The sequence below is a fragment of the Pteronotus mesoamericanus genome, unplaced genomic scaffold (assembly GCF_021234165.1).
Source record: "Pteronotus mesoamericanus isolate MK-2021 breed Mesoamerican mustached bat unplaced genomic scaffold, CSHL_Meso_final contig_202, whole genome shotgun sequence".
Classification (NCBI taxonomy): domain Eukaryota; kingdom Metazoa; phylum Chordata; class Mammalia; order Chiroptera; family Mormoopidae; genus Pteronotus; species Pteronotus mesoamericanus.
Window position 1 is genome coordinate 99,604 of NW_026555086.1, and position 24,027 is coordinate 123,630.

General features: G+C 64.2%; 2 protein-coding genes across 2 annotated transcripts; both read right to left on the minus strand.

Annotated features, from left to right (window-relative positions):
* Positions 1–2,305: 2,305 nt before the first annotated feature.
* MC1R (melanocortin 1 receptor) lies at positions 2,306–3,440 on the minus strand. The gene is given in 2 exon segments (XM_054570280.1): positions 2,306–2,906; positions 2,909–3,440. Coding segments are annotated over 2 exon segments (1,038 nt in total). The 5' UTR covers positions 3,414–3,440; the 3' UTR covers positions 2,306–2,373.
* A 2,925-nt stretch (positions 3,441–6,365) lies between these two features.
* On the minus strand, positions 6,366–23,059 carry TCF25 (transcription factor 25). Its single transcript, XM_054570281.1, has 18 exons — positions 22,756–23,059; positions 20,459–20,623; positions 19,428–19,502; positions 18,215–18,333; positions 17,697–17,762; positions 15,410–15,492; positions 14,384–14,514; positions 13,947–14,046; positions 12,807–12,900; positions 11,587–11,679; positions 11,368–11,473; positions 10,571–10,730; positions 9,459–9,546; positions 8,866–9,024; positions 8,622–8,712; positions 8,237–8,316; positions 6,902–6,974; positions 6,366–6,623 (listed from the first exon to the last, which is right to left on the minus strand). The coding sequence occupies exons 1-18, from the start codon at positions 22,945–22,947 to the stop codon at positions 6,459–6,461; spliced, it is 2,040 nt and encodes a 679-aa protein (XP_054426256.1). The 5' UTR covers positions 22,948–23,059; the 3' UTR covers positions 6,366–6,458.
* Between the last annotated feature and the right edge of the window lie 968 nt (positions 23,060–24,027).

A 24,027-nucleotide genomic window follows, 5' to 3' on the forward strand; every position in this document is an offset into this window, starting at 1 on the left:
ACCCCGAAGGGCGAGGCGGGCGCATCCCAGCTCCCTGTCCGTGGCATAAAGGGGCCGCCGAGGTGCTCTGAGCGCCGGGGTCCAGAGGGGCAGGAAACCACTCAACAGGCACCAAAAGCAAACCCAGGGCTGAAAGGCCCTGAGTCACAGCGGCTGTGGGTGCAGGAGGGCGGCGGGGTCACTGCGGGGCTCCGAGTCCCACTGGCCCCCCTGCAGTGGGGGCGCCCCCCCGAGCCGGCTGCCGTCAGACTCCAGACGGACCTTGCTTTGTACCCCGCCAGGCACAGGGCTCACTGTGTAGCCGCTGCTCAGCGGCTGCTGGTGGGGGGCGCTGAGATGAGGGCCAGGCCGGGTGAGGGGCCGGCGGGGCGGGCGGGCGTCCCTGTCTCCCTCCCTGGTGTCACGTGCGCGTCTGGACTCTTGGTCCAAGTGAGGCCAGGGGCGCGGGGGGAGTGTGCATCAGGCGCGGGTCCCTGCAGGGAAGACTGGGGAAGAGGGGCTCGGGGCGCAGAGAAGGGCGGGAGGCCTTCACCCGAAGACAGACATTGTGCTCCACACAGGGCGCGCCCAGCTTCACATCCGCCTGGGCTCACACACTGTAGTGAAGACACCTGATAACAGGTCCTCCTGATGTTCCAGTGACAAGCCCTCCGGGAAGGGCGTCCCAGGCAGCTGGACCAGCTCACGGGGGCACCCAAGTCCAGGGCGCGGGGTCAGAATGGGCCTGCGGGCGGGGGCGGGGTGGCTGTGCCCAGGCCCCCGCTTCCCCTCCTGAGGCTCCCAGTTTGGCAAGTCTAGGAACGGGTCTTTTGTTCTCCAGTAGCCCCTCCCCCACAATGTGTCCATGATGTGGCTTTCTGTGGTTGGCTTGCGGCCACCTGGGGCCCCTCCCTGCCCCCCACATCAGGGGGTCCTTGGTGAGCACTTGGCCCTTCCCTGGGGCTGGAGGTGCCTCCCTGTCTGAGCAAAAGAAGCAGGTTTGCATCACCCTGTCAGCCAGGACCCATCAGCCCAGCCCTGGGCAGGATGGCGCGGGGCCAGGACAGCACCCCTCTGTTCCCGGAGGGCTCTGGTGCGGGCTCCGGGCTGACTCACCATCCTGTCTCCCGGCAAAGGCCAGCCCTGCCGGGAACCAGCTCCCAGCCCCGCAGCCAGCAGGCAGGGCCGGAGCTGCCAGCATCCGTGGGGCAGGGACCGGCCGGGCAGAGTGGGTGGCTGGCCAGGGACTGCAGACAGCGCTGGAACTGCCTGGAGTCGGCGGATACCCTCGCTCTGACCTCCACAGAGCCTGTACCAGGACCGGGGCGGCTGCCGGCTCCGTGTCTGTGGAGGGGCCCACGTGGCTCCTCAGCAAGAGGCCCAGGGTAGCAGCGGAGGGGGACCTTGAGTCCCCGCACCTGGCAGCGTGGTCCACCCCAGACGCCACTCCCAGGGACACGCCCTGCAGCCACGGGACAGCGTCACCCTGTTCTGGGGGGCCTTGCTTCAAACCCCGACCAGGGCCGATAGCGCTGCACCGTGGACCTCTGCAGTGGCGGGGGAGCTGTCTGTGCTCTGCCAAGGTCACCGTGGCTTGTGGTGGTCCTGCTCCTGCGGCCGCTGAGTGCAGCCTGGGCAGTGGAGGTGGCTCGGGGCAGGAGGCCTGCTGCTCCTCGCTCGAGCCACCCTGGGCTGGGGTTTGCACATGGAGAGAAGCAAAGACACAGCCTCCGCATAGGCGCAGTGGGGTCCACATGCACCCCCGGGGCAGGGCCTCAGGCACGCTGGCTTCTGGGGCTCACTTCTCCCCCTCGCGCCTCCCACCCGAGCCTCCCCAGCTCCTCTGCCCTCAAGCTTCTAGCGACTTCTGGAAGGAGTCCAGGCAGACGGCGATGAGACTGCTCCAAGCCCAGCATTTATTACCGGAGGCTTCCCGGCCCTCAGACTCTGGGTGCAAGTTGCCGAGTCAGGCAGGCGGCCTCTGCCTCAGTCTGAGCAGGCGTGGGCCGCGCCCCCGGCTCCCCCGGCAGCAGGACCCAGGAAAGATGCGCCCGCACTCCCTCTGCGGCTCCTGCAGGCTCGGCCCTCTCCCTGGGACAGGTCCTCGCTTCTTCCTGAAGCAGCCCCGTGGGCCCGGGGCTGCTCCTCCCAGGGCCCCTTCTTCCGAGGCCGCGTCGGGGAGCAGCCCTCTGCCAACCGCGGACTTCTCATCCCGGGGGTGGGGCCCAGGTGGGCCCTGCCTGTCTCCAGGTATAGGCAGGACTGTCCCACCGGGGCAGTGTCTGTCCAGGAGCCCAGCCTGCCCTGTGCCGACAGTCCCCCCAGCTCCTGAACGTTCATGCTGCTCCCTCTCTGGCTCCAATGGGTCCGTGAGCCCACACCTCCAGAGACCGTCTAGCCTGTCCTCATTGGCAAATGACTGCCCTGGTCACAAGGGAGTCGGCCCTTGCAGTAGCTGCACCTCCCTCGGCCCAGCACCCTGCCTCCCCGGGAGCAGAGCAGCAGCTCTCGGAGCGTCTTCCCGAGCTCCTGACTTCGGAAGGCGTAGACGAGGGGGTCTGAGATGGCATGGCAGACGGCAAGGGCCAGGAAGAGGCGCAAGTTCTGGAAGACGCAGTGGCAAGTGGGGTGTTGAGGACACAGGACAATGAGCAGGAGGCGCACGAAGAAGGGGCCCCGGCAGAGGAAGCTGCCCAGCAGGGCAGCAGGCGTGGCCGCGCCCTTCAGGCCGAAGCCCTGGGGGGCCGGGTGCTGCCTCCTGGGCAGCTGGGAGAGGCCGCGGGCCTGCCGGCACGCCTGGGCGAGCATGCGGACAGGCAGCACCGCCGGGAGCGTCAGCATAACCGCCCAGAAGCTGACGAGACCCAGCAGGACAGCTGTGTGGGCGGAGTGGGTGACGAAGAGGGTGCTGGAGGTGACACCGGCGCCCCGACAGCCGCGATGGCCGGCCATGCCCTGGGCAGCCTCACAATGCCCTGGTACCGCAGCGCGTAGAAGATGGAGAGGTAGCGGTCCACGGCCAGGAAGCAGAGGCTGGACACCACGGAGCCACAGGCGAGCACATCGAGGACGTCGGCCAGTGGCTGCGCCGCAGCGGCCGCAGCGGCAAGGGTGCCTGCCTCCAGCAGCAGCGCGATGGCCGTCCTCAGTGGGCCGCTCGCGCCCACCAGCAGGTCGGCCACAGCCAGGCAGCCGACGAACAAGTAGGCGGGCGAGTGCAGGCTGCGGCTCCTGGCGACGGCGGCCACCACCAGCATGTTCTCCACCAGGCTCACCAGCCCCAGGCCTAGGAAGAGCCCGTCAGGGACGCACACCTCCGGGCACTGGCGGCCCGTCGGACTGGGGGCCCGCCCAAGGAGTGGGGCGGTGTCGAGGACGCCCAGCAGCCCCCTCGGGGGGCCCTGTCCGGGCACAGGCCCCCAGGAAGCAGGCATCCCACTCAGCTCACGGTGCCACCAGGGGCCGTTCGCACCCCCAGGGCCGCCCTCGCCCTCACCCTCGCCCTGGCAGGACGGGTGCCGGCCCCGGCGTGCCCCTGCCTCCGCACCAGCCCGGTCACTTCCCAGCCGGGACCCTGACTCCGCAGTGCCAACCCTCTGGGCCCCCAGCCCGCCTCTCCCGAGCCCTCCCATTTCTGCGCCTCCCACCTCCCCACCAGGGGAGGGCCCAGGCCCAAGAAGAATGGAGCCTTTCTACACACCCCTCAAGTCGCCCACTCCACCCTCCTCCCGAGGGCGGCCGCATGATGGGCAGGTGCCCAGAAACTCCTCAGAGCCTGCTCGTGGTGCCTTGGCCTGCCGCCAGGCAGCGTGAACGGCTCCCAGACCCCCACCCACTCCAGGGCGCAGTGGGACTCTCCTCTTCGTGCACATGGCCACTGCAGGTGGCCAGCCTTGCTCAGCCAGCGCCCCAGTTGGGCCCCTGCTCCAGGCGTCTGTGTGGGGTGCCCGCTGGGCCTGCCTGAGGCCTCTAACCCTCCTCCAGGCCCATGGCAAACAGCCCCCCTGGAAGCCTCCCATCCCCAACTCCAGCCTGATGCAGCCTTGCCTCAGAATAGTCACTGACTATTGACTGTCCACCCCCAGCCCTGACCCCGCCCCATGTGAGATGCCCTGAGGGCGGCCATCCCCAAGGACCCCAGTGCCTTTGTGGTCGCTGCCAGACGGCAGCCTGGTCCTGCATCGAGCAGACGTGTCATCATCCTAGGGGGCTGGGGCAGAGCTGCCAGCCCCAAGTCCTCTGCGCAAGGACACCGCAGGCGCCAGGCCAGGGGCCACTTCAAGGCAGGCCTCTGTCCCCAGCCACGGGGTCTGCTGCGGAGCATGAGACCGCAGTGCCCCCGGTCTCCGTGGCCTCATTCCACGCCAGCACTTTCCCACTGGAGGCCCAGGTGGAGGGGGAAGGGCCCCGCTCCTCCCACTGGTGGGGACGAGGTGGCCACGGGGCCAGGAGGAGACGGGGGACGTGTGTCTTAAAGCGTATCTGTGATGTCCCTGACGGAGGTCGTTCCCCCCGTCCACCCCCGCGGCCGCGCGGCCTGACGGCCCGTGGGTGTGTGCGCACACGAATACCCACATTCGAGTATTGATCACGCCTCACAGCTGCACAGCTCGCAAAGCTCCCTCCCTCCCTTTGTTCCGAACCCTCTCACAGGCGAAGCGCACACGTCAACGCAGAGTCCGCGCAGCCAGGGGAGCCGCTGCAGAGCCAGGTCCGCGCCTCCCCGCGGCCGAGGCGTCCTCGGCACGGCCGCCAACGAGCCGAAACGCTGGGCACCGGGGCAGCTCCCAGCCCGTTACAGACAGTGCGCGTGGGCTCCCTCGGCCGGCGTTGCCAGACAGTCACTTGTTCCCACGCGAGGGGTGGGACTTCGTGGTCAGAGGCCATCTCCACGCTCCACACCGGAGGACCCGTCAGTCTGTCCTGGCCGTGCACAGCCCCCACGGCCCACGCCTGGGCGAGGGGCAGGCCGCTCCCAGCTCCACAGGCGGCAGGCACAGCACGGCCCCCGCAAGCCCTTCGCCCTCCTGGCCACCCCAGGGCATGGCATGGGCACAAGGCTGCGCCGCAGCAGCGAAGGTGGCCCCGGCAGCTGTGCGGGGACCCTGTCCCTGACACGTCTCAGGGCTCCCACTGCAATGCTCTGTCCCCGAGGACCCCGTGCGCCCAGCGCGCGAGGCTGTCTGCTGGGTGAGCAGGCTAGGCGCCGGCTGCAGTCATGGCATTTTGCGGTTGCTGATATTCTCAGCTCTATAATGAGGGCTTTGAGGGGGCCAGCGCCACCCACACCAGCCTGAGACTTCACAGGGCGTGAGAACGGGGCGGCCTTTGGCCTGCGACCACAGCACTCCTCCTGGTGAAGCCTCAGGACACCCCAGCTGGCTCCCATCGGACTCGCCTGTTGAAGGCCCCATGGTGTGGGCGGGGAGCAGGTTCAGCTGAGCGGCACAAAGTCCCCTCTGCAATTAGTTCCGGTCACGGGGAAGCATCCGAGGAAAGCACAATCCCGAAGCCAGTCACACAGCTCGCCCTCCAGGGCCCGGGAGGCGGCCCAGGGCCCATCCACCTGTGACCCCGCACCCGACCCACATGTGAGGAGGCTGGGAGAACAGGGAGCCCTGGATCTTGTTCACAGTTGTCTCCCCGGCACCAAGCAGGGCTCCAGGCGCACAGCAGACCCGCGACACGCAAGCGTTCCATGAGCCAGTGAGGTCCACGGGGACACCGGGGCACGAAAGCCTCGACGAAGAGGGAGGGGTGCTGGAGTCCCACCACAGCCATACCAGTGAGGCGGGGTCACCGCCTGACCGGGCGACCCGGGCCTGCCGTCCTCAGAGAGGCACCCGAGGGCCGGGCGGGGGCCCCGTGGGGTGAGCTGCCGCGCCCGTCTCTCGCCATGGAGGAGTCCCGGGGAGGGCTGGCCGGGGACTGGGTCTGGGCCACTTCTTTTCTGCCTGCGGAGGTCAGGGCCCAGAGGGCGCCCAGCAGACAGGGGGCCTCCAGCTCACAACTGCAGCGCCCCAGTCCTTGCAGAACCAAACAGGCTCCTGTGCAACAGGCAGCCCTGTATGGCTCGCAGCTGCCAGCCGAGCAAGCCAGGACCTGCCCCAGCCCACGAGCCCACCCGCCAAGCTGCCCCCCCCACCCCCCCCCCCCGTGCAGCCAACGCCCCCGCCTCCACCCTGCCTGCCCCCCCCACCCCCGCGGCCCCTCAGGCTGCCCAACTCAGCACGTTCCCACAGAGCCCTTCCATCGGGCTGGAGAGCCCACCCCGGGCCAGCCCGGCTGGTTCTGAGAGCAGCACCCTGGGTGCCGACCCAGCCTTGGAAAACAGAGCTGCGCGTGCAGGCGTGACCGTTCGCGCCAACGGGAGGGACAGGCAGGCAGGCAGATACTGCGTCTTTACTTCAGGGAGCTGGCCAGCGCCGGCCAGATGAGCCAGGAAGGTCACTGTACAGTGTGGGAGCGGCACCTGCAACTCAGTCCCACTCCCCGTCCCCGTCCCCCTCGGCGGGGGCCTCGTGCAGACCCTCCGGGTCGTGGAAGTGGAAGGTGGCCATCATGTCTCGCACAGCCAGCATCAGCCTGTTCAAGCCCTGGTTGCGGTCCGGACCCTCGGCTCCTCCGGCCTCCGGCCTCTCCCCCTGTGGCAACGAGACCTGTCTGAGCAGGGCAGCCTGGGACACAGCAGCCTGTCGAGGTGAGGAGGTCCTAGAAGCCACACACACACGCATCTAACACGGCCAGGTCACCTGAGGGGTCCTGGCAGCCACCCAGTTGGCAGCTACAGGCTCAGGCGGGCACGTCCAGCGCCCTCGGCAGACGGGGGCCCCCGCTGCTGGCAGTGCCGGCTCGGACAGCCGCGTCTGACAGCGCTGACGGCACCCAGCTGGCAGGGGGAGGGGGAGGTGCGCTCACTCACCTCCATGGTGTAACTGGGCAGCAGCGACCGAAAGAAGAGGGCAATTGTGTTTCCATGGCTAACGGGACTCAGCCTGGAAAGAAGAGGAAGGTCAGGGGACGAACTGGGGATAGGGAGGCAGCAGCTGGAAAGGGGGCTGAGCTGGGGCCGGCAGCCCCAGGGGCACACAGCCACGGACGCCGGCCAGCTTGGGGCGCACTGCCAACTGCCCGCACCCAGAGGCCAAAGGGGAGACTGTTCCGGAGTGGGGCGCTGGCTTGTTGAACTGAGTGGAAAGCAGGGCCCATCACAGCCAGGTGGGATACCGGCCCCTGAACAGGGGCCTTGCTTCTAAGAAAACCTGTGGTTTCAGTGTTTTTCAGCACTTAAAGCTGAAGGAGCATTAACCGCTCATATAGAGATTCCAGGGCAAGTGTTCAGTGAAGACCCCTCCTGGTGAAATGAGGTACTGCAGCCCAGCTCTACGAGATACACAGGTGACCTTCGGCAGGGACCCTCCTGTGCTGAGAGCTGATGGTCTACAGAACTGGGGAGGGGGCACGGGACACCTCTGAGTCAGTAAAGTCCTAAAGCCATTCCTCAATGCTATGACGTCCAGTATGTTGGCTTTTTTCTGAACCCATGAGACAACACCCATCTTGATTGGAGAGGTTAACTGGGAAACGTTACCCTATGAACATGCTATCCAACTCTTATAATTCAGTGAAAAAAAAAAATTAATTCTCCAAAACATGTTCTACCAACATCTGAAAGCTCAGGCTCCCTTAAATGGGACAAGCTGTTGGTGACTTGTCCAGATCTGCGAGCCTGTGGTGATCAATTCTAGGGAAGGCAATTACTCAGCTCAAAGGCTAGAAGGGAAAAAGGAGCCGCGCGCACACCCTGCAGCCGTGGACTTGCCGCTCTCCTAGCCCAGCCGCATGGGCCTTCACACCTGCAGACTCTTCTGCCAAAGCCCGGCAGCTGTCACCTCGCTACCTGGTGAGGGCACCTCGTGTCTCGGTGGGCCCACCACTCTCTCCCGGCAGTTTCTGGTGGCAGTTCCCAGGCCCTGTCCCTGCCCTGTGTTTCCAGCCACACCGTCCACGCCACGAGGGCAGAGCCGGCCTCACTTCCGCTTCCCACTGTACGTGCAGCACCTGCTACAGCACCTGACAGAGCAATGCTTCTGTGTCGGGCAAAAAATAATGGAAGATGTCCAGGCCTGCAAAGCGGATCCATGAGCCTAAAACCCTCTGCTCCGAGGGCCGGTGCCTGGAGGAAGCAGCAAGCCCAGGCCCGAAGCACGGATCTCGGAGCCAAAAAGCAACGGAGCGAGTGGCACATGGACGGTACCTCTCTGGCCTCGTGTAGGAGTAGATGGTGTCCACGGGAGGCAGTGGGTCAAAGCCCATCACAGGCTGCGTGGTCACGTCCTGCAGAAAGGACACGGGACGGGGATACAGCCGAGCCCTGCGCCGCGCTCCTGCCTCCCCCCCGCAGCCCGTCGGCCCGCTCGGCTCTGGGTCGGCCCTTTCTGCCGGCGTCAACCCGGCGGCCCGGCCGGGTGTGCTGGATCCAAGGCTTTGCAAGTGGGGGCGGGACACACGACCACCCTCACACAGGCTGCAGTCCCCACCCAGGATGTCAGGATGTCACTTCGAGCAGCAGGCTCTAGGCTGCGGGGCTCGGAGGAGAGGGACCCCGCACACCAGCTCCTGCTGGGAGCCCCGCTCCTTACCGGGGGCAGCGCGGCAACGGCTTCCTTGATCTCGGAGAGGATCACGTGACGGTGGATGTTTCTGGGCGCACGCTGGTAGAGCACCTTCCGCCTGGGGCCCCGGGAGAACAAGGGACAGCCCATGGAACGGGCCGCCCCGCCCGCCCCCACGTGCGCGGCCAGGGTCTCCTGGCCACGGGGCCTCGTCCTCCTTGCGGGGACCCGTGGGGCCAAGTGCCTCCCGGCTGCCCCAGGCCCGGCTCACCTGCTCTCACACTCGCCCACTGCAGGGTCCCCAGCGTCCACTGCCCGCAGGACCTCCCGGACGTTCCCCTCCAGCCAGCTCATGGTGGCGGCCTCCTTCCACAGGAAGTGTGACCGCCCGAGGTACAGGCGCACCAGCTGGCTCAGGGCAGGGGGCTGGCTGCGGGGAGACAGGCTGTCGGCACAGCGCCCGCCCAGGCCCGGGCCCACACGCCTGCTGGCAGTGGCAGGGGTGCGTCCAGGGAGGGCCCAGAGCCTGAGGCGAGCAGAGGCCGCCCAGAGGGGGCTGCGATCTGGGACAGGCTGCTCCCCGGGGCGGGGGCGGGGGGCTGGGGGGGCATACAGATGCTTCCTCCCACAGGTGCATGGGGTCTTTACCGAGTGGGAGTTCCTCCCTGGGAACGTAAAACACAGGAGGAGCACAGGCCACACCCCGCTGCCACGTGTCGGGAAGCCTCGCGCTCTGGGCTGCAGGCCACGGCGCACACAGACATGGGACCCCGGCCCCGCACACGTGCGCACACACCCCGCCAGAGAGACAGGGCCCCCCAGACACACAGGCGCTGGGCCCTCGGGACCCCTCCGCGGCCTCACCTTATCTCGGCATTGGGTCCGAAGAAGCGGTGACCGGCGACCGCGGCATCCGGCCGCACGCTGCAGGCCTCGAGCAGGGGCATCAGAGCTGCGGGAGGGGGACGCGCCCCCACGTCACTCACACCCGAGGGGTCCTCTGTCCCCTGCGTCCCAGGGCCCTGTCCACCTCTGGGGGGACTCACCCAGGACCCCTCGGAGCTCAGGTGCGGGACGTCCTCATCACAGAGGCCACCCGCCCCATCCCCTCAGCAGCACCCTCCCTCCGAGGGAGAAGCCCCCTTCCCAGCGACACCCAGGGGCTCCATCCAGAGGCAGCGCAAGGCTCGCGCCCCAGGCCCTGCCCAGAGGCAGCTGCGCAGGTAAAGGTCGTGCACCCCTGCAGGTCAGCGGGAGCTGCTTGGGGGGCAGCCGTGTCAGGCGGGGGGTTCCAGGCCACACCTCTAGCACAGCCAGGCAGGGGCCTGGCGGCAGACCTCCCTCCACACTAACGCCACCGCTCCGGCCACTGGTGGGGCGGGTCAGCGCCCCACGTGCACCAGCGAGCACAGCCAAGGTGCTCCGCAGGCTGGGGGGCGGAGGGGGCGGAGGGGGCGGGGTGCGGGGAGCTGGAGCTCATTGCCCACCCCCCCCCAAGGCCTCGCAGCCCATCTGGAGCCCCCATTTCCCTCTGGCGCCACCTCACACACTGTCCCAGTGCCGGCCCCCCTGCCCAAGGGGACAACAGCAGCCCCTCTCGCAGGTCGGAGCCCTTTGAGGGTGTGGGGGTGTGACCACCAGCCAGGGAACAAGCCGCAGGCCTTTCCACCCCGACACCCACGGGAAGGCCCTTTGAGGCCCCAGGACAACCTACATCTCCGACCCACAAACTGAGAGAAGCTGGACCGCAAGACAAGGGTGTGGAGCCCGGCTGGCTGACCGCCCCCGCCCCCCAACCCGGGCCTGGGCCCTGCTTCCTCCTCCCGAGGAAACACCAAGCCTTCTTCAGAAGCTAAGTCTTTTTCAAACGAACGGCCAGCACCACAAGGAACTGTAAAACCCCACCCCCACCCTGAGACCCGAGTCAGTCTCTTGTGGGGGTCCTGCTGGGGAGGGCGGGGCTTGGGCGCACCCACCTCCGGGGAACATGGTGAGTGCCTGGCGCACCAGGAGGGAGGCCTTTTCCCTCGCGGAACTGAGCTCCTGGTCTGGGAGGTCCGCCTGCTGGCTCAGCAGGAAGTGCGCCAAGGGCACGGAGAAGGCGAAGTTCGGGAGCTGCGACAGGTTCCGGAGGGTCTGCAAGGAGCATGGCCAGCGGCTAAGTTCGCAGACGGTGCGCACAGTGGCGTCTGTAGGGCTTCGGTGACTATGATATCCTCGCAGCTGGGGGTTTTCTCTTTGTAGGAACAACAAACAGGCCCCCCCGCCCCCGCCCCATCCACAGGGAAGCTGCTCCAAGACCGCCACGGGGGCCAGAGGCCGCAGTGAGCACCCAGGCCTGCATGCACCTGTCCCTTCCTGCAGGTGGGGTCTGCGACCAAGCCCGGTTTACGGATCAGGCAGAAGAAGAAATTCCCAACAGTGAAACAGACCAACAGTGTGAGGTATGACAGTGGAAACAACACAGGTTTCTTTTCTTTCTTTGAAGTTCACTAACAGGAGACTCGTTTTCTCCGTAGGCCTTAGCGACCTCGGCAGGCGATTCTTCCCTTTCCTTGTTCAGGGGAGAACTTTCACCTTCTCACTTAAATGGAGCTTTTCTGACTTTCTCGGGACAGCTCCGCACCGCCAGCGTGGGAACTCTGCTGCTTCGGGGCATTATTAAGTGAAACTGGGGTGACTTGTGCACAAGCCCTGTGACGCCTCTACGGTGTCTCTCAACCCAGACGGCCCCTCCCTGCTCCCGCCGGCCAGGCCAGCGGCGCGCACCTACCTCCCACTCCTGGGACAGGCGGATCAAGTACTCGTAGCAGCGCGCCCGTAAGGCCAGGTGGTCCACCAGCAGCAGCATGCACAGGGGGTCCTCGTCCGGCTCCAGGCTTCAGAGGCAGCGAGGGGAGGGCAGAGGAGAGGAAACCCAGAGTGGGCCCACGCCACTGCGGCGGGCCTGCGGCTACTGAGGCGGCGGCGGCGGCAGCGGCGCGACACCTACCTCAGGATGAGCTTGCAGTGCTCCAGCGCCGTGCGCGGGCAGCCCCGCTTCTCCAGGAAGCTCATGTGCTTGTACAGGGCCAGGTAGAAGCTCCTAGACCCAAGACAGTGCCGCGTGAATTAGAGCGGCGGCAGGTGGCCACGCCACGCCACCCTGTCCTGCTGGCTGCGTCGGCGCTTGCTGTGCGGCCTAACCGCCTTGAGTGTTCCAGAACGTTCCTGGGTCTGCAGAGAAGGTGACGCTCTGCTTGTTGTTTGTGTTATATGTGTGTCCATGTACAGAAAACCAAGCCTATCTGTTAGGTCAAACCTTTACCTTGGGTTTTGTTTTTTTAAGTCATCAGTGAAGGGAAGAGTTGAAACCTGCTGCCATCACCCCCTTGCCCCGTCCTCGCACCCCAGCAGCCGCAGCAGCTCCGCTGCCGGTGCGCCAAGTCTGTGGCCGGAGCGGCCCCGGCGGCCCGCGGCGGGTGCCCGTGCCGCCCGCCGGGGCAGCGCCTGCGAGTGCGAGCACCTCACCGCCCACCTCCGCGCGCTGGGGACTTGCCTGCACCAGAGACGGGGCCGACAAACACCGGCAGCGGGGGCTCAGACGCAGCCCGTCGTGCAGGGCAGTGGGTCAGCACACCCGGGACAAGGGCGGCCGCTGTGGGGGAGGGGCGGGGAAGGCGCCCCTCGCTGCCGACAACCGTGGGCAGCTGGAGAGCACAGGAGGGCGCAGGGGGCCGGCAGACCACCCTGCCAGGGCCGTGAAGGCCGGGCTGAGGTCACCTGGGGCCTGAGCAGGGCCCTCGGGACAGAAGTTTCTGCAGGACGAGGGGGTCCCGTGCGCTCGGCTGCCACTGCCAGGAACAGGATCGGGCCGCACACCAGCCACTGACTAAGGTCCTCGCAAACGCGTGGACAGAGCACAGCAGAGCATTCTACAGCACCCAGGGCTGTGCAAAGACACAAGGGAGCGTGAATACAGACCCCACCAGGGCGAAGTGGCTCCTCAGGCTCCCTCCTGACAGAGACGAGTGCGCCCCAGCCTGACGGTCGCCCGTCCTGGGGCCCAGCCCTCCCGCATTCGCGCTTCACACACAGTGAGCTGCCTGGTCCGAGCCACCCGCAGGCCCCTGTGGGCAGCCCATGCCGCCCGCTCCCGAGCCCCACGCTGGTTCTCCCGTCGCCTGCGGCAGCGTCGACACCCAGGAGAAAGCGCCGAGCGCGCGCACGCACCTGTTCTCGGGTCTGCGGTAATCCAGCCGGCAGGTCCCGCTGGTGAGGCTGAACAGGGGGTGAAAGGCGCACTCCATGCTGTACAGCGCTCGCTCTGCGGGCCACACAAACACCGGGGAGGGCGTCACAGCCGCGCGCGGCGACTGCAACCCCGTCCTCGGGGGCACGCGACAAGGGGCGCTCTGGAAGGACAGGAGTCCGGCAACGAGGGTGCGGGGCAGTGACAGAGCATGGACGTGACGCTGGAGGCCACCGAGGCCACACGGCATCTGCTTCGCCCACAGGGTCTGAGCTGGCAACACGCGATTCCAGACAGAAACGCACACACAGCCTTCCCTGGCCGGGGGGCTCAGGCGGTTGGAGCGTCATCCCATAGACCGAAAGGTCATGGGTTCGATTCCCGGTCGGGGCACACGCCCAGGTTGCGGGTTTGATCCCCAGTCGGGGCGTGTAGTAGAAGGCAACCGATTGAAGTTTCTCTTGCACGTTGATGCTCCTCGCTCTTTCTCTCTCTCTCTCCCTTCCTCTCTCTCTAAAAAGCAATGAAAAAATATCCTCGGGTGAGGATTAAAAAAAATTAAAAAAGAAAGAAATGCACTCATGTCCTTATAAAACTCACACACACAGGCCCCAGCAGCTCATTCACAAGGGCCAAATGCAGGAACGACCCAGTGTCTGTCAAGGGCTGGTGGGGACCCACAGCACGGCCACCACACAACGGAGCACCGTCCAGCCTTGGAGACACTGGCGAGTGAAGAAGCCAGACAGACACATTTACATGATTCCATTGCTCAGAAAGGTCCAGAAGAGGCAAACCCAGAGACAGAAAGCAGAGCGGTGGTTGCCAGGGGCAGGGGAGGAAGGAGACCGATGAGTTGAGGTTCCTTTTATAAGTAATGGACATGGTTTGGGATCTATGTGGGGCTATACAACTCCAGCGTTTATTCAAAGCCAATGCACTGTAAGTGGGGGAATTTTATGTAACATGAATTCTATCTCAGAGTTGTTGTTTTAACAACATCCTGGCAAACCCATTTGCAGCCCTGCTGTTTCACCAAACAGCACCTGCGCTGCCACCCAGCCTCTGAGACACACAAGGGAGGGGGCGTGAGGGTTTGGCGGCGGGGGCGGGGGCCTCACCCACGAGGTCGCGCGCCATCTCCTGATCGTCCTGGAACCGGCAGGCGTCGCTGAGCTGCAGCAGGGAGTCGACGTGGTAGGGGCTCGTCTGCAGCAGAACCTGCGGGGCCAGAAGGGGCGCTGGCCACAGCTGCAGGCGGGGCCCTCGGGGACGACGCCCCGGAAGGCCCAGGCCCCAGCGCACCTGAGCCTCAGGGAAAGCAGCACCAGGGGCGGCTCGTGCCCCACCCCCCACCGCGCAGACGCCGACCCACACGGCTGCAGAGCCAAACCTGAGCCAAACCCACTCGACTGGAGAGGCAGCTCGGGACTGTGACCCAGGTGTCTCCACCCGTCCCCCTCGCCACCCCGCCGCCGGGCCCCAGGCTGAAGGCGGCCGCGAGCGCGCGGCCTGAGAGCGTGGTCCCTGCAGTCGGGCCGCCCGGGGCCCCACGCACCACGATGTTGTTGGGCTCCATGGACTCCACAGCCGCCAGGAACTTATGCTGCGTCTGCTGATACTCCTCGTTGTGCTCGAATGCAAAGTAGGAGAGGCCTTTCCTGGACTCCAGCAGCCGCATCGACAGGCCTGGGGACGACGCCGGGTCAGGCCTGCAAGGCGCTCTCGGCGAGGAGCCTCTGCGCACTCAGCTCCAGCCGCCACAGCGGAGCGCCGGCCTCACCCCCGCCGGCATCGCGGCAGGCGGCAGGGCAACGGCCCGCACCCCCTCGCTCTTTTTCTAGAGATGCCCCCACCCCGGGGAGCGTGGGTAGCGCGCCAGCCCCCAGAGAGCACTGCAGGGGCTGGGCCGGCAGGGGGGCGATGGGGCTGTGCCCGTGGACGCCCTTCGTCCCTGCCCTTCGTCCCTGCTCCTCGTGCCCAACCTGGGGGGTGGGGGGCAGGGCCGTCGCTGCTGACGAACCTGGAAACTCCCGTTTCCCTCCACACCTTCGTGGCCTGGGTCAGTGGCTCCCGGTCACCCTCAGCTCGGCCGCTGCTGACGGGCACCGGGCCGGGCACACAGCTAATGCACCCCCGTCTCCACCAGTGCTCAGCGCCTCTCTCCCCTCCCCTGCTCCCGCCCCAGCCGGGGGCTCCTCCAGGCCACGCAGCCGAGCATCCCCGACAGGACACTTACCCTCACCCCACGCCTCTCTGTGCTGTTACTGTTTATCTTTAAAGTACGCGACTTACTAGCTTGTAACAAAATATAAAATATCACACTTTAAAAATGAACTTGATTGCTTCTTATGGTGCAGTAGCCACAGAAAAAAGCAAGAAGGTAGAAAAAACTGCATTAAAACATGGTCAAGAAGCCATGCCGTTGGTGTGGGGGCGGGCCCCCCCGGGCCACGCCAGGCCCGGGGCCCTGCGCCTGTGCGTGGCTCCGCACCAGCGGGGGGCGAGCTGGCCCCATCGCTCAGACCCCAGGAGCACCCAGCACCAGCCGCAGCACAGCCCGCGCATCCCTGCAGCCTCTCACCTGGCTTGGTGTACCGGGGCCAAGTGCTCTTGGGGGTCGTCAGCCACGTACACTTGGGGTACACGCGCTGTCTCTGCCGCGGCCTGTGGAGAACAGGACATGGCCCAGCTTCGCCTGAGCGGCCTGCCCTCTGCCCCGCTGTGGGAGCAGGACCCCGGGGCCAGGCGCGGAGGTGAGGGGTGGTAACAACGTGTGGCCGCTGCCAGGGGAAGCCGCGAACTGCGACCTGAACAACCAGACGACCAGAGAAAGAAAAGCAGCAAGAAACTTGCTGTCCGGCAAAGTGGCAGGGAAGGCGAAAGGAGAGAGTTGAAAACCTAAACCAAGGACACAAGAACGGGAGGGAGCCTGCAGGCCCCCTGTGGACACACGGGGGGCTGCCCCTGGGGGGCGGCCTCTGCGGGGCCTCCTTCAGCAGGCACGGTTGCATCTCCTCCCTTCTCCTGGGACCCCAACGCAACCACAGGTATGAAAAGCGGGGAGGCCTGGCAGCGCGCTGATGTCAGCACCAGCACCAGTTTCTGGGAGGAAGAAAGCCCGGCAGGAAAGCCGGGTGGGCAGCAGGGAGGCAGCGGCACAGCTCTGCAGGCCTCGGTGCAGACGCACCCCCACCTCCCGCCCCGCCAGCCCGCACCAGGGCTCTCTGCAGGCGGCAGACCTCCCCGAGCCCTGGTCCCACAGAGGAGCTTCGACTCTTACCAGTGATGTTTTGTTTCCCAAGCTGAGTGATGAGCACGTGGGTGTGTGTATGTGATTCTCTATACTTTTTTGATAATCTGAACTACTGCATTTAAGAAAAACACGAGTACATAGGAACGGGATGATAAAGCGTGTTTCTGCTCCCAGCAATAAAGTCCAAAGCTGACGGGAGAAGACAGCCGTGGGAGAAAAGCCTGGCCGGACTGGAGCACACCCACCGGGACAGGGCCCGGGCCCACGGCACGGGGCCCGGGGGCGGTCCCTCGGACACCGGGACTGTCCCGCCTGTGGGGTCTCAGGGACGCCCAGCCCTGCAGGGACCTGCCTGCGGCGCAGACTGGACGAGGCCGCGCTGCCTGTGCTGGGAGGTGGGCCGGGGGCGCTGGGGACGCAGAGGAGCGGAGGCCGGTCACAGAAGGGCACCCGTGGAGAAGCCGAGGAAAGGCAGCGCGTGCAGAGACCGCAGTTCGGAGGGACCGCCAGGGACGAGGGGCAGGCTCCCGCGGGGCAGGGGAGGAGCGAGGGGCAGAAGGGACGAGGAAGCCCTTCGGTAGGACTTAAATTAAAAAAGTAAGTAATCATAAAACAACAAAAACCATCCATGTAATTACTGTTAACTAATTACCAGCTTTAACTCACACAGAACAAAGACCAGGTAAAAATGTCAAGAAATCGCAAAGACAGACCAAGCCGACGCAAACACGGGAGCCGGGGCGGGGGCAGGGCGTGGCCAGCTCAGGGCAGCCCAGGTGACCCAGAGGGACGGTTTAAAGCAAAAGTCATTTCATGCCCTGGCTGGCGCAGCTCAGGGCACTGCTCGCAGACCCGCAAACCAAACGGTCGATCCCCGGTCAGGGCACAGGCCGGGGTTGCCGGCCAGGTCCCCAGCAGGGGGCGTGCGAGAGGCAACCACACATCTTCCCCTCTCTCTAAAATTAAAAAACAAAATCTTTTAAAAAAAAGGAAAAAAGAAATGCTGGCACAGATGCAGGAGGACTGAAGCCAACACACAGCCTCACGCTGTCCCCCGGGTGTGTGTGGCCCCCAAGCGCCAGGGCGGTGGGGACGGGCGCGACGGTGACCCTGGGGAGGTGCAGGGACCCAGTGACCCGTCCTGAAGGGCCGTCTTTTGGGGGTTGTCAAAGTAGACAGTTCTGACTCGCTTGAATTTTTGTATAAGAAGCATTTAGTTCTATAATCAGAAAGAAGGTGTACTTGAAAAGACAACGCTTCTATTGGGGTGAAGGCTCCCCAACACCTGTCCTCCCTCAGGGAGTCCCAGGGCCAGACGCTCACGCTCAGCATTTCTTGCCTCATCTCCCACGGGGCACCAGCCGCTAAAAACTGTTACAGCAACAGAGATCAAACTTGTCCCCGAATGGAACTTCAAGTAAGTTGTGCTGCCAACTGAGAAGCAAGAATGAACCTGCCTCAGCTTTCAAGGCCAGAAGCCCAGAATTTGAGGAATGTCAGAGCCTCTGCTACAGAAGGCAAGGTGGAACTCTGCCGGCCCCTGGCCCGGCCCAGACCCTCCCCGCAGGCCTGGGCCGCAGGGCCTCCCGGCTCCTCCGCCTGGGCTCGATCTTACCTTTGTTCCCCCAGGACGGCTCGGGCTCCAAAGTACCTTTTCAGCTCTGTGTCTGGATTCAGGTGTCTAGAGAATTTAAAATTTTAAAGAAAAAATGAAATTGAGTTCTTTTACAATGATTCTGGAAATTTTAGAAAGTCACACAAAACCCCCCGCGAGGAAAACAGCTATTTTGGGGTCCAGGACGATGTGCAGGTGAGCTCTCTGTGCACCTGCCCAACCGAGGCGGCGCGCAGGCCGGGGTCCCCACGGACGCAGGGGCAGCCCCTGCAGGGGACAGGCCCTCCTGCAGCATTGACAGGGGCGCGACGGGCAGCGGACACCCGAGGACGCCCGCGCTCCCCACACACGCAAAGCCAAGGGAGAAAGCGCCTCGGACGCGGACGAGCCCCCGGCCCCCTTGCTCCCCATGTCCAGGAATGGACTCCTATCGCCGTCTGTGAGGAGAGTCAGCCTTCCTCCCCTTCCTCCCCTTCCTCGCCGCGGAGCCCGCACCCGGGGGGGCGGGGGGGCGGCACCTGTGCTCCACACACAGCACGTGCTTCTTCGCGCTCAGGGGCTGCGGGCTGGGGCGCTGCGGGCCACCGCCGTCCTCTATCCTCTCCAAGATGCGGTCGATGTCTTCCAGCCCATTTGCCTAAAAGCCCCAAAACCACATATTGATCACCATCTTCACTTTATTTTAAATGTTGCAACAACCCATAATACAGGATTTATGTTTACAAAGAACCACCATTGCACTGTTTACTTCCTGAGAGACAGGAAGCGTGCAGCTGAGAAGAGGGGGCAGTCCTCGCAGGAGGAAGCCCTGGCCGCACAGAACCACAGCACGCACGCGCGGGCCGATGAGTCGGGCCCGCGGCTCTGGTCTCGCAGGCCCGCTCGTGTCCTCGGGGAACTGAGCTGGGGCTGGAGTTCTGCCTGGACAGCCACGCAGCTGCGACCTCTTTTTTGGGACTAAGAGAAAGACAGGGAGGCCCAAGGGCAATGTGGAAAAATACTTTCTGAGGAAAGACTGGCCCTACGGGCATGTGCACCTCAGCCCCAGACACGTCCACGCTGGCGCCGCAGGCCGAGGGTGGCTCTGCCGCCCAGCAGCAGCATTTGGGGGGCACAGCGGGGTTCTAACCCTCAAGGAATGCAATGAACAAACACAGAAGCAAAATCTGGTAAGTAATTTCCCCTTTTAATTTCTCTTACCTCTAAATCAGCTATACTCCTGTAACTAGATAAGAAATCAAAGTATCAAATAAAAACAAATCGCTTTCCTTTCTGCAACAATAGTGCTGTCGCAAACGTGGTGACGTCCCTAACACCTTTCCAACTCTCTGTAAAAAGTGTGGCGAGCACCAGCCCCACAAAGGGACACAGGACAGGAAGGGCCAGGACGGGCGCGTGCACGGGAGAGCGGCGACAGCAGGGCGAGCGGCCGGGGCGGGCTGGCGGGGATGGGCGCCGCGAGAAGGCTCCACCTGCGCAGCCCAGGCCGCGGCCCGAGTGCGTGGCGCACGCCCGCAGGTCTGCGTCACCTGCCATTAAGACCTGCGTGTCCCGCAGGGGGAGCACATAAGAAGAGAAAGGGCCAAGGGACCCAGTTCTAACCTTCATACTTTGTTTTATTATGTGACAATGAAACCCTGAGGATATGTTTGCTTCAAACAAACAAACTGCTTCCAGCAACATCCTGAGAAACAGACAGAAAACAGTGGACAGGCTATCAGCTGGACATACCAAAGTTTCTCCTGTAGTATTTTTCTTATTTTTCTGTTTCTTTTTCTTCTTTCGTAGTTTGCCACTTGCATTAGCCTAACAAAAGAAGTACATCTTAATCAGTGGAGAGAGAGACGATGGGATCTTCAACCCTGACAACTGAAGAGGAAGCTTCAGGGGACAGTGACACAGGACACAGGGCTGGTGCTGTCCCTTCCACTTCCTGGATGTCCTGTGATCTCACCTACTTCTCTCAAACAACAAGCACCTTCCCCTGCCCGCCCCCCCCACCCCCGTCTCCCCGCCTGTGGTCCAGCCTCCCTCTTCTCACGCCTCGGGGCTCCCGCTGACCTCCCAAGACTCACAGGGTGCTGACCTCTGCCCACTGACCCTCTTCTTTCACCCTTCACTGGGTCACGCACTCTCCCTGCCACACTCAGCCACTTGAAGACCAGGCCCCGCACCAGTCCCCACAGCCACGCCCTCTGCCTCAATACCTGTCACACCTTCGCGGGGCCCTCTCCTGCCATCGCAGTGTGCAGGTTCCTTGGGGCGTCCCCACCCTGGCCCCACAAGTTCACCAGGGCTCCCCAGCTGTAGCTGCCAGCCCACCCCCGTCTCCCTCTCGGCCAGAGGCCCCTGGGCTTGTCCCGGGAGCCCAAGGGGCCACACAAGCACCTGTCGAGTAGGTGAGCGAAAGGTCTCCGGAGGGACATGCCCACATGCCGTAGGGGACGCAACACTAGCAGGACCTACGCGTTTCTTCCAGCTGCGTCCACCCAGGGCCCGGCCACCTGGCCTGAGCTCCAGACGCTCTGCTGAGCGGGGACACTCCCAGACATGAGGGAGACGGAGCTCATGCCGGGGAGACTGGCCCGGGGGACCCGAGGGCAGCAGTCCCGACAGCCACCAGTCCTGCAGATTTCATGCTCATCTGAGGAGGACTCCCCAGGAGGTTTCAGGGCAACCGAGCGATTAACAAGACGGAATTCAGAGGACAGCAGAAGCACAGCATGTGCCTGGGCACGGCTCGTCCCCACACGACCCCGCACCTGCTCCGCGGGTGCTGCGCTGTCCGCCACCTCTCCATCCTTCCGGGGCTCGGCACCGCCACTCTGGGACCTCCTCTTGCTCCCCGACACCGCGGCGTCTGGGGGCCGACCGTCAGCCCTCTCTCCGTTCACCACAGGCCCTTCCTCCAGGTCCTCGATGTTAATCTGCAGAAACAGCGGGGAGGGAAGCCGTGGGCATCCGGTCTCCTGTGCAGCCTGGCGCTGCTGAGAGGCACCGCTGGGTGGCCCCCCGAGGCCACACGGGGGCTGTGGCGGAAGGACCAGGAGCACACTGTGCCCCGCAGGCCACAATGCCACTATCTGAGCAGGTCCTGGCTCGGGGCTCCTTCGGTCCAGGGACACAGACAGGCCGAGGCACACGTGGCTCATGGTGTCCTGCCTTCGGAGCTGGCAGAAGGCAGACTCCCCAGACATCACATCTTACCAAGCGCTGCCCGCGGTGGCTGTGACTCAAGGGAGCCCCACACTCCCACCCCCCGCACAGGTGAATCTGAGGGTCACAAGGTGGTCCAGGAAGAACCCCCAGAACACTCACACCCTAAACACACACGCACGCTTTGGGGAGGTGGAGACGGGGCAGGGGGGCGGCAGAGGCGCCTCTGAGTTACTGGAAAGGCTCTGGCCCTTCAGCTAATAGACTAATAAGCAAATAAGAGAGGCCACCATGCGACAGATCTAATGGTCCCCATCTGGTTTACCCAAGTCCAAAAACAAACAAAGTTGTTGAATTTAGAACATCTGAAAAATATAAAGCTTAAAAAAAAAAAAGCCACCTCCTCCAGCCCCGCAAGCCTGAGGTAACTCTGAGGCACACCTGGGACCTCACTGTGGCCGTGACTCTTCCCTGACGGGAGTGCCAAGCAAAGGCAGCGTGGCTGTCCCCAGGGCGCCCGCGGCCCAGCTGGAGAGCAGCAGAGAAGCGCAGGCAGAAGCAAGTTCCGGGCCCTCCGCTTTTGCTGTTCACCAGTGGAGGTTTGCACATGGGAGGATACACTCAGGAGTGTGGTACGCATGTCTGCCTAGCAGATCTTTAGATCTTTGTTGTTAAAAAGAACACCTGATTGGAAGATGCTGGAATTCCAGCAAAACTGGGTGGGCCACCACACCACCAACGAGAGGGTGATCCCCACCCTGGACGCCTTCTTTTGTGTGGCAGCATCAACACGTCAGGGGCCCCGGTGTGGTCTGGCCGATCACAATCTTGCAGCAAAGGGAGGAAGCTGGCATGAGGCTCCTGCGGACATTTCCTCTAAACTTCGGGGGTGATGGCACCCACACTTTCCCCATCATTCCACTAAGGGTGCCACCGGTGCCTCTCGGTGAAGTTGGATGCTATCATCAAGTCATGCTCTCTTCCTTAAAAAAATCCTTTTCTTAGCCCCCTTTGGCATTTTAAGGAACTCAATTTCATAACGAGCTCTAGGCCAAGCTGTACCTCAACGGAAAGAACGGTGCTGGTTCTGTGCACACACTAGGCGCTCCCATGGTGCAGGACACACAGGTGAGCAAAACACGGGTTACCTGCCCACGCAAGGAGGTCAGGGAAGCGAGAACACCATTAGGAACAGAACGCCCACGCCACGCGGCTCGGTTGGAGCGTCGCCCCACACACCAAAAGGTTGCAGATTCATTCTCCGGTGAGGCACACACTGGAGGCAACCGACTGATGTTCTTCTCCCTTCCTCTCTCTCTAAAAAGACACAGCACCCACAAGCAAGATTGCAGACGGAGACCAGCGCTAAGGAGACCCGGGTGGGAGTTTATCCTTTCAATTCACATCTGCTGTGAATCTCCTCTGTGCCGGACACCTAGCTGGCGAGGACGCAGCGATGAGCAAGACACCACGTCCGGGGTGTGAGGAGTAAAGGAGAATGTGTGTAAAGACCCCTCAAGTGCCTGGCGTGGAGACGAAAATCAAGGAAGAGCCCCCACGATCCTGAGAGGGGAAGCCCTGCCCGCCGGGCTTCCGCCCCGCCCACCGCGCGGCGGCCCCGCCTCTCAACGGACGGCCACGCCCACTCCGGAGCAGCTAAGCCCACTCGCCCCGCCCCTAGCAATGACAAACCCGAGAGGGCCCAGCTCGAAGCCCCTGCCCCACCTCCTAGGCCGCATGCCCCGCCCACACCCTTGGCCCCGCCCTCCCTAGTGCGGCCAGGACCCTAAATCGCCCCGCCCCGTGACGTCACTCCCTCCCCCCAGCCGCGCGGGTCCGCACCGCGCAGACCCGCCTCGCACGCGGGGTCCCCGCCGCCCCCACCTCAGGCATCGCAGCTCACCAGCTCGAACCGGTTGTTGACATGGACACCCTCCTTCCCCGCGCCCGGGAGGCGCCGGCCACCTGGCCCCCGCTTTGGTCCTTCTTCTTCCGCATCATCGTCATCGCGGAAGCCAAACTGCAAGGCGCCGGGCCCGAGGGGCTCCTGTCCGCGCTGTTCCCCCCTTAGCCTCCGGAGGGCCCGGCGCGACATAGGGCCCAACGGCCACTGAGGTCTGGGGACGGGGAGAAGACGAGCCGAAAAGAGAGCGGCCGGCGCGCCTGCGCACTTACGGTGCGCTGGCGCGGGGCTGGCGTGTGGCGTCTGCGCGCTGCGGCTCTCCGGGACTTCCGCCCCGTTCCCGGTGTCAGCACGGAAGGTGCAGGCCTGTCCGGACGTGTTCTCGCGCGAGTTGCGGCCCCTGGAGGGTGTGTCCGAGTCTTCGGGAGGCGTGCCCGCGACTACTGTCCGGCTGGGACGCGGGAGCGGGCTGCACGGGCTCCCAGCCTGCTGCTCTCAGGACCTAGGCCTGCGGGCGGACGCGCCGGTGGGGCCAGGTGAGGGGGCGGTGCGCAGGTGCCGGCTGGGGGGACCTGGACTCCGCTCTGCCCGCCCTGACCGTGACGCCTCAGCCTGGCTCCGAGGCTGCAGACGGGACAGCTCCCGCGTTAGCAGTAAGCGCATCCAAACCTAGCAGCTCCTCGAAGCTACGGAATTCCGAACACACCCAGGGACAACCCCCGGGCCGGGGAAGACTGCAGCCGAATCTGTCCTACCTGTGTTCTGCCGCCGATGCGCTCCAGGTGACGTCCTGTACCTCTAGGTGTGGGAAACTATGGTCTGCAGTGGAGACTCGCCACGCTACCTGTGCGTCGTAACCTCCCGGGAGGTTTTTCTAATACGGATGAAGGACCCAGCCCTAGACATTTCAGGTGGGGCACTGACATTTTAAAAGCCGTTTGGAGATTGAAGTGTGCGGGCAGGACCGAGAACCCTGCACTGCCATCCGAGTGCAGGGGCGAGGCGACCTGCTGTGGCAGCGCTGAGCGTGGGGACAGCTGTCACTATGGAGCCTGGCCAGGCCCCGTACCAAATTCTCACCTCGTCCTGTGAGGTAGGGGTCCCCCTTTTACAGGTAAAGAAAGTGGGGTTCAGAGAATAACCCTCCCAGGTACAACCTGGATTTGCATTTGTGTCTGTGGTTCCAAAGTTCACATGAGGAAGTGTAACATTGGAAAATTGTAACAGTAGGAAATTGTAACCCAGCCCACTGTTCTTTCAACATTGTTTCTG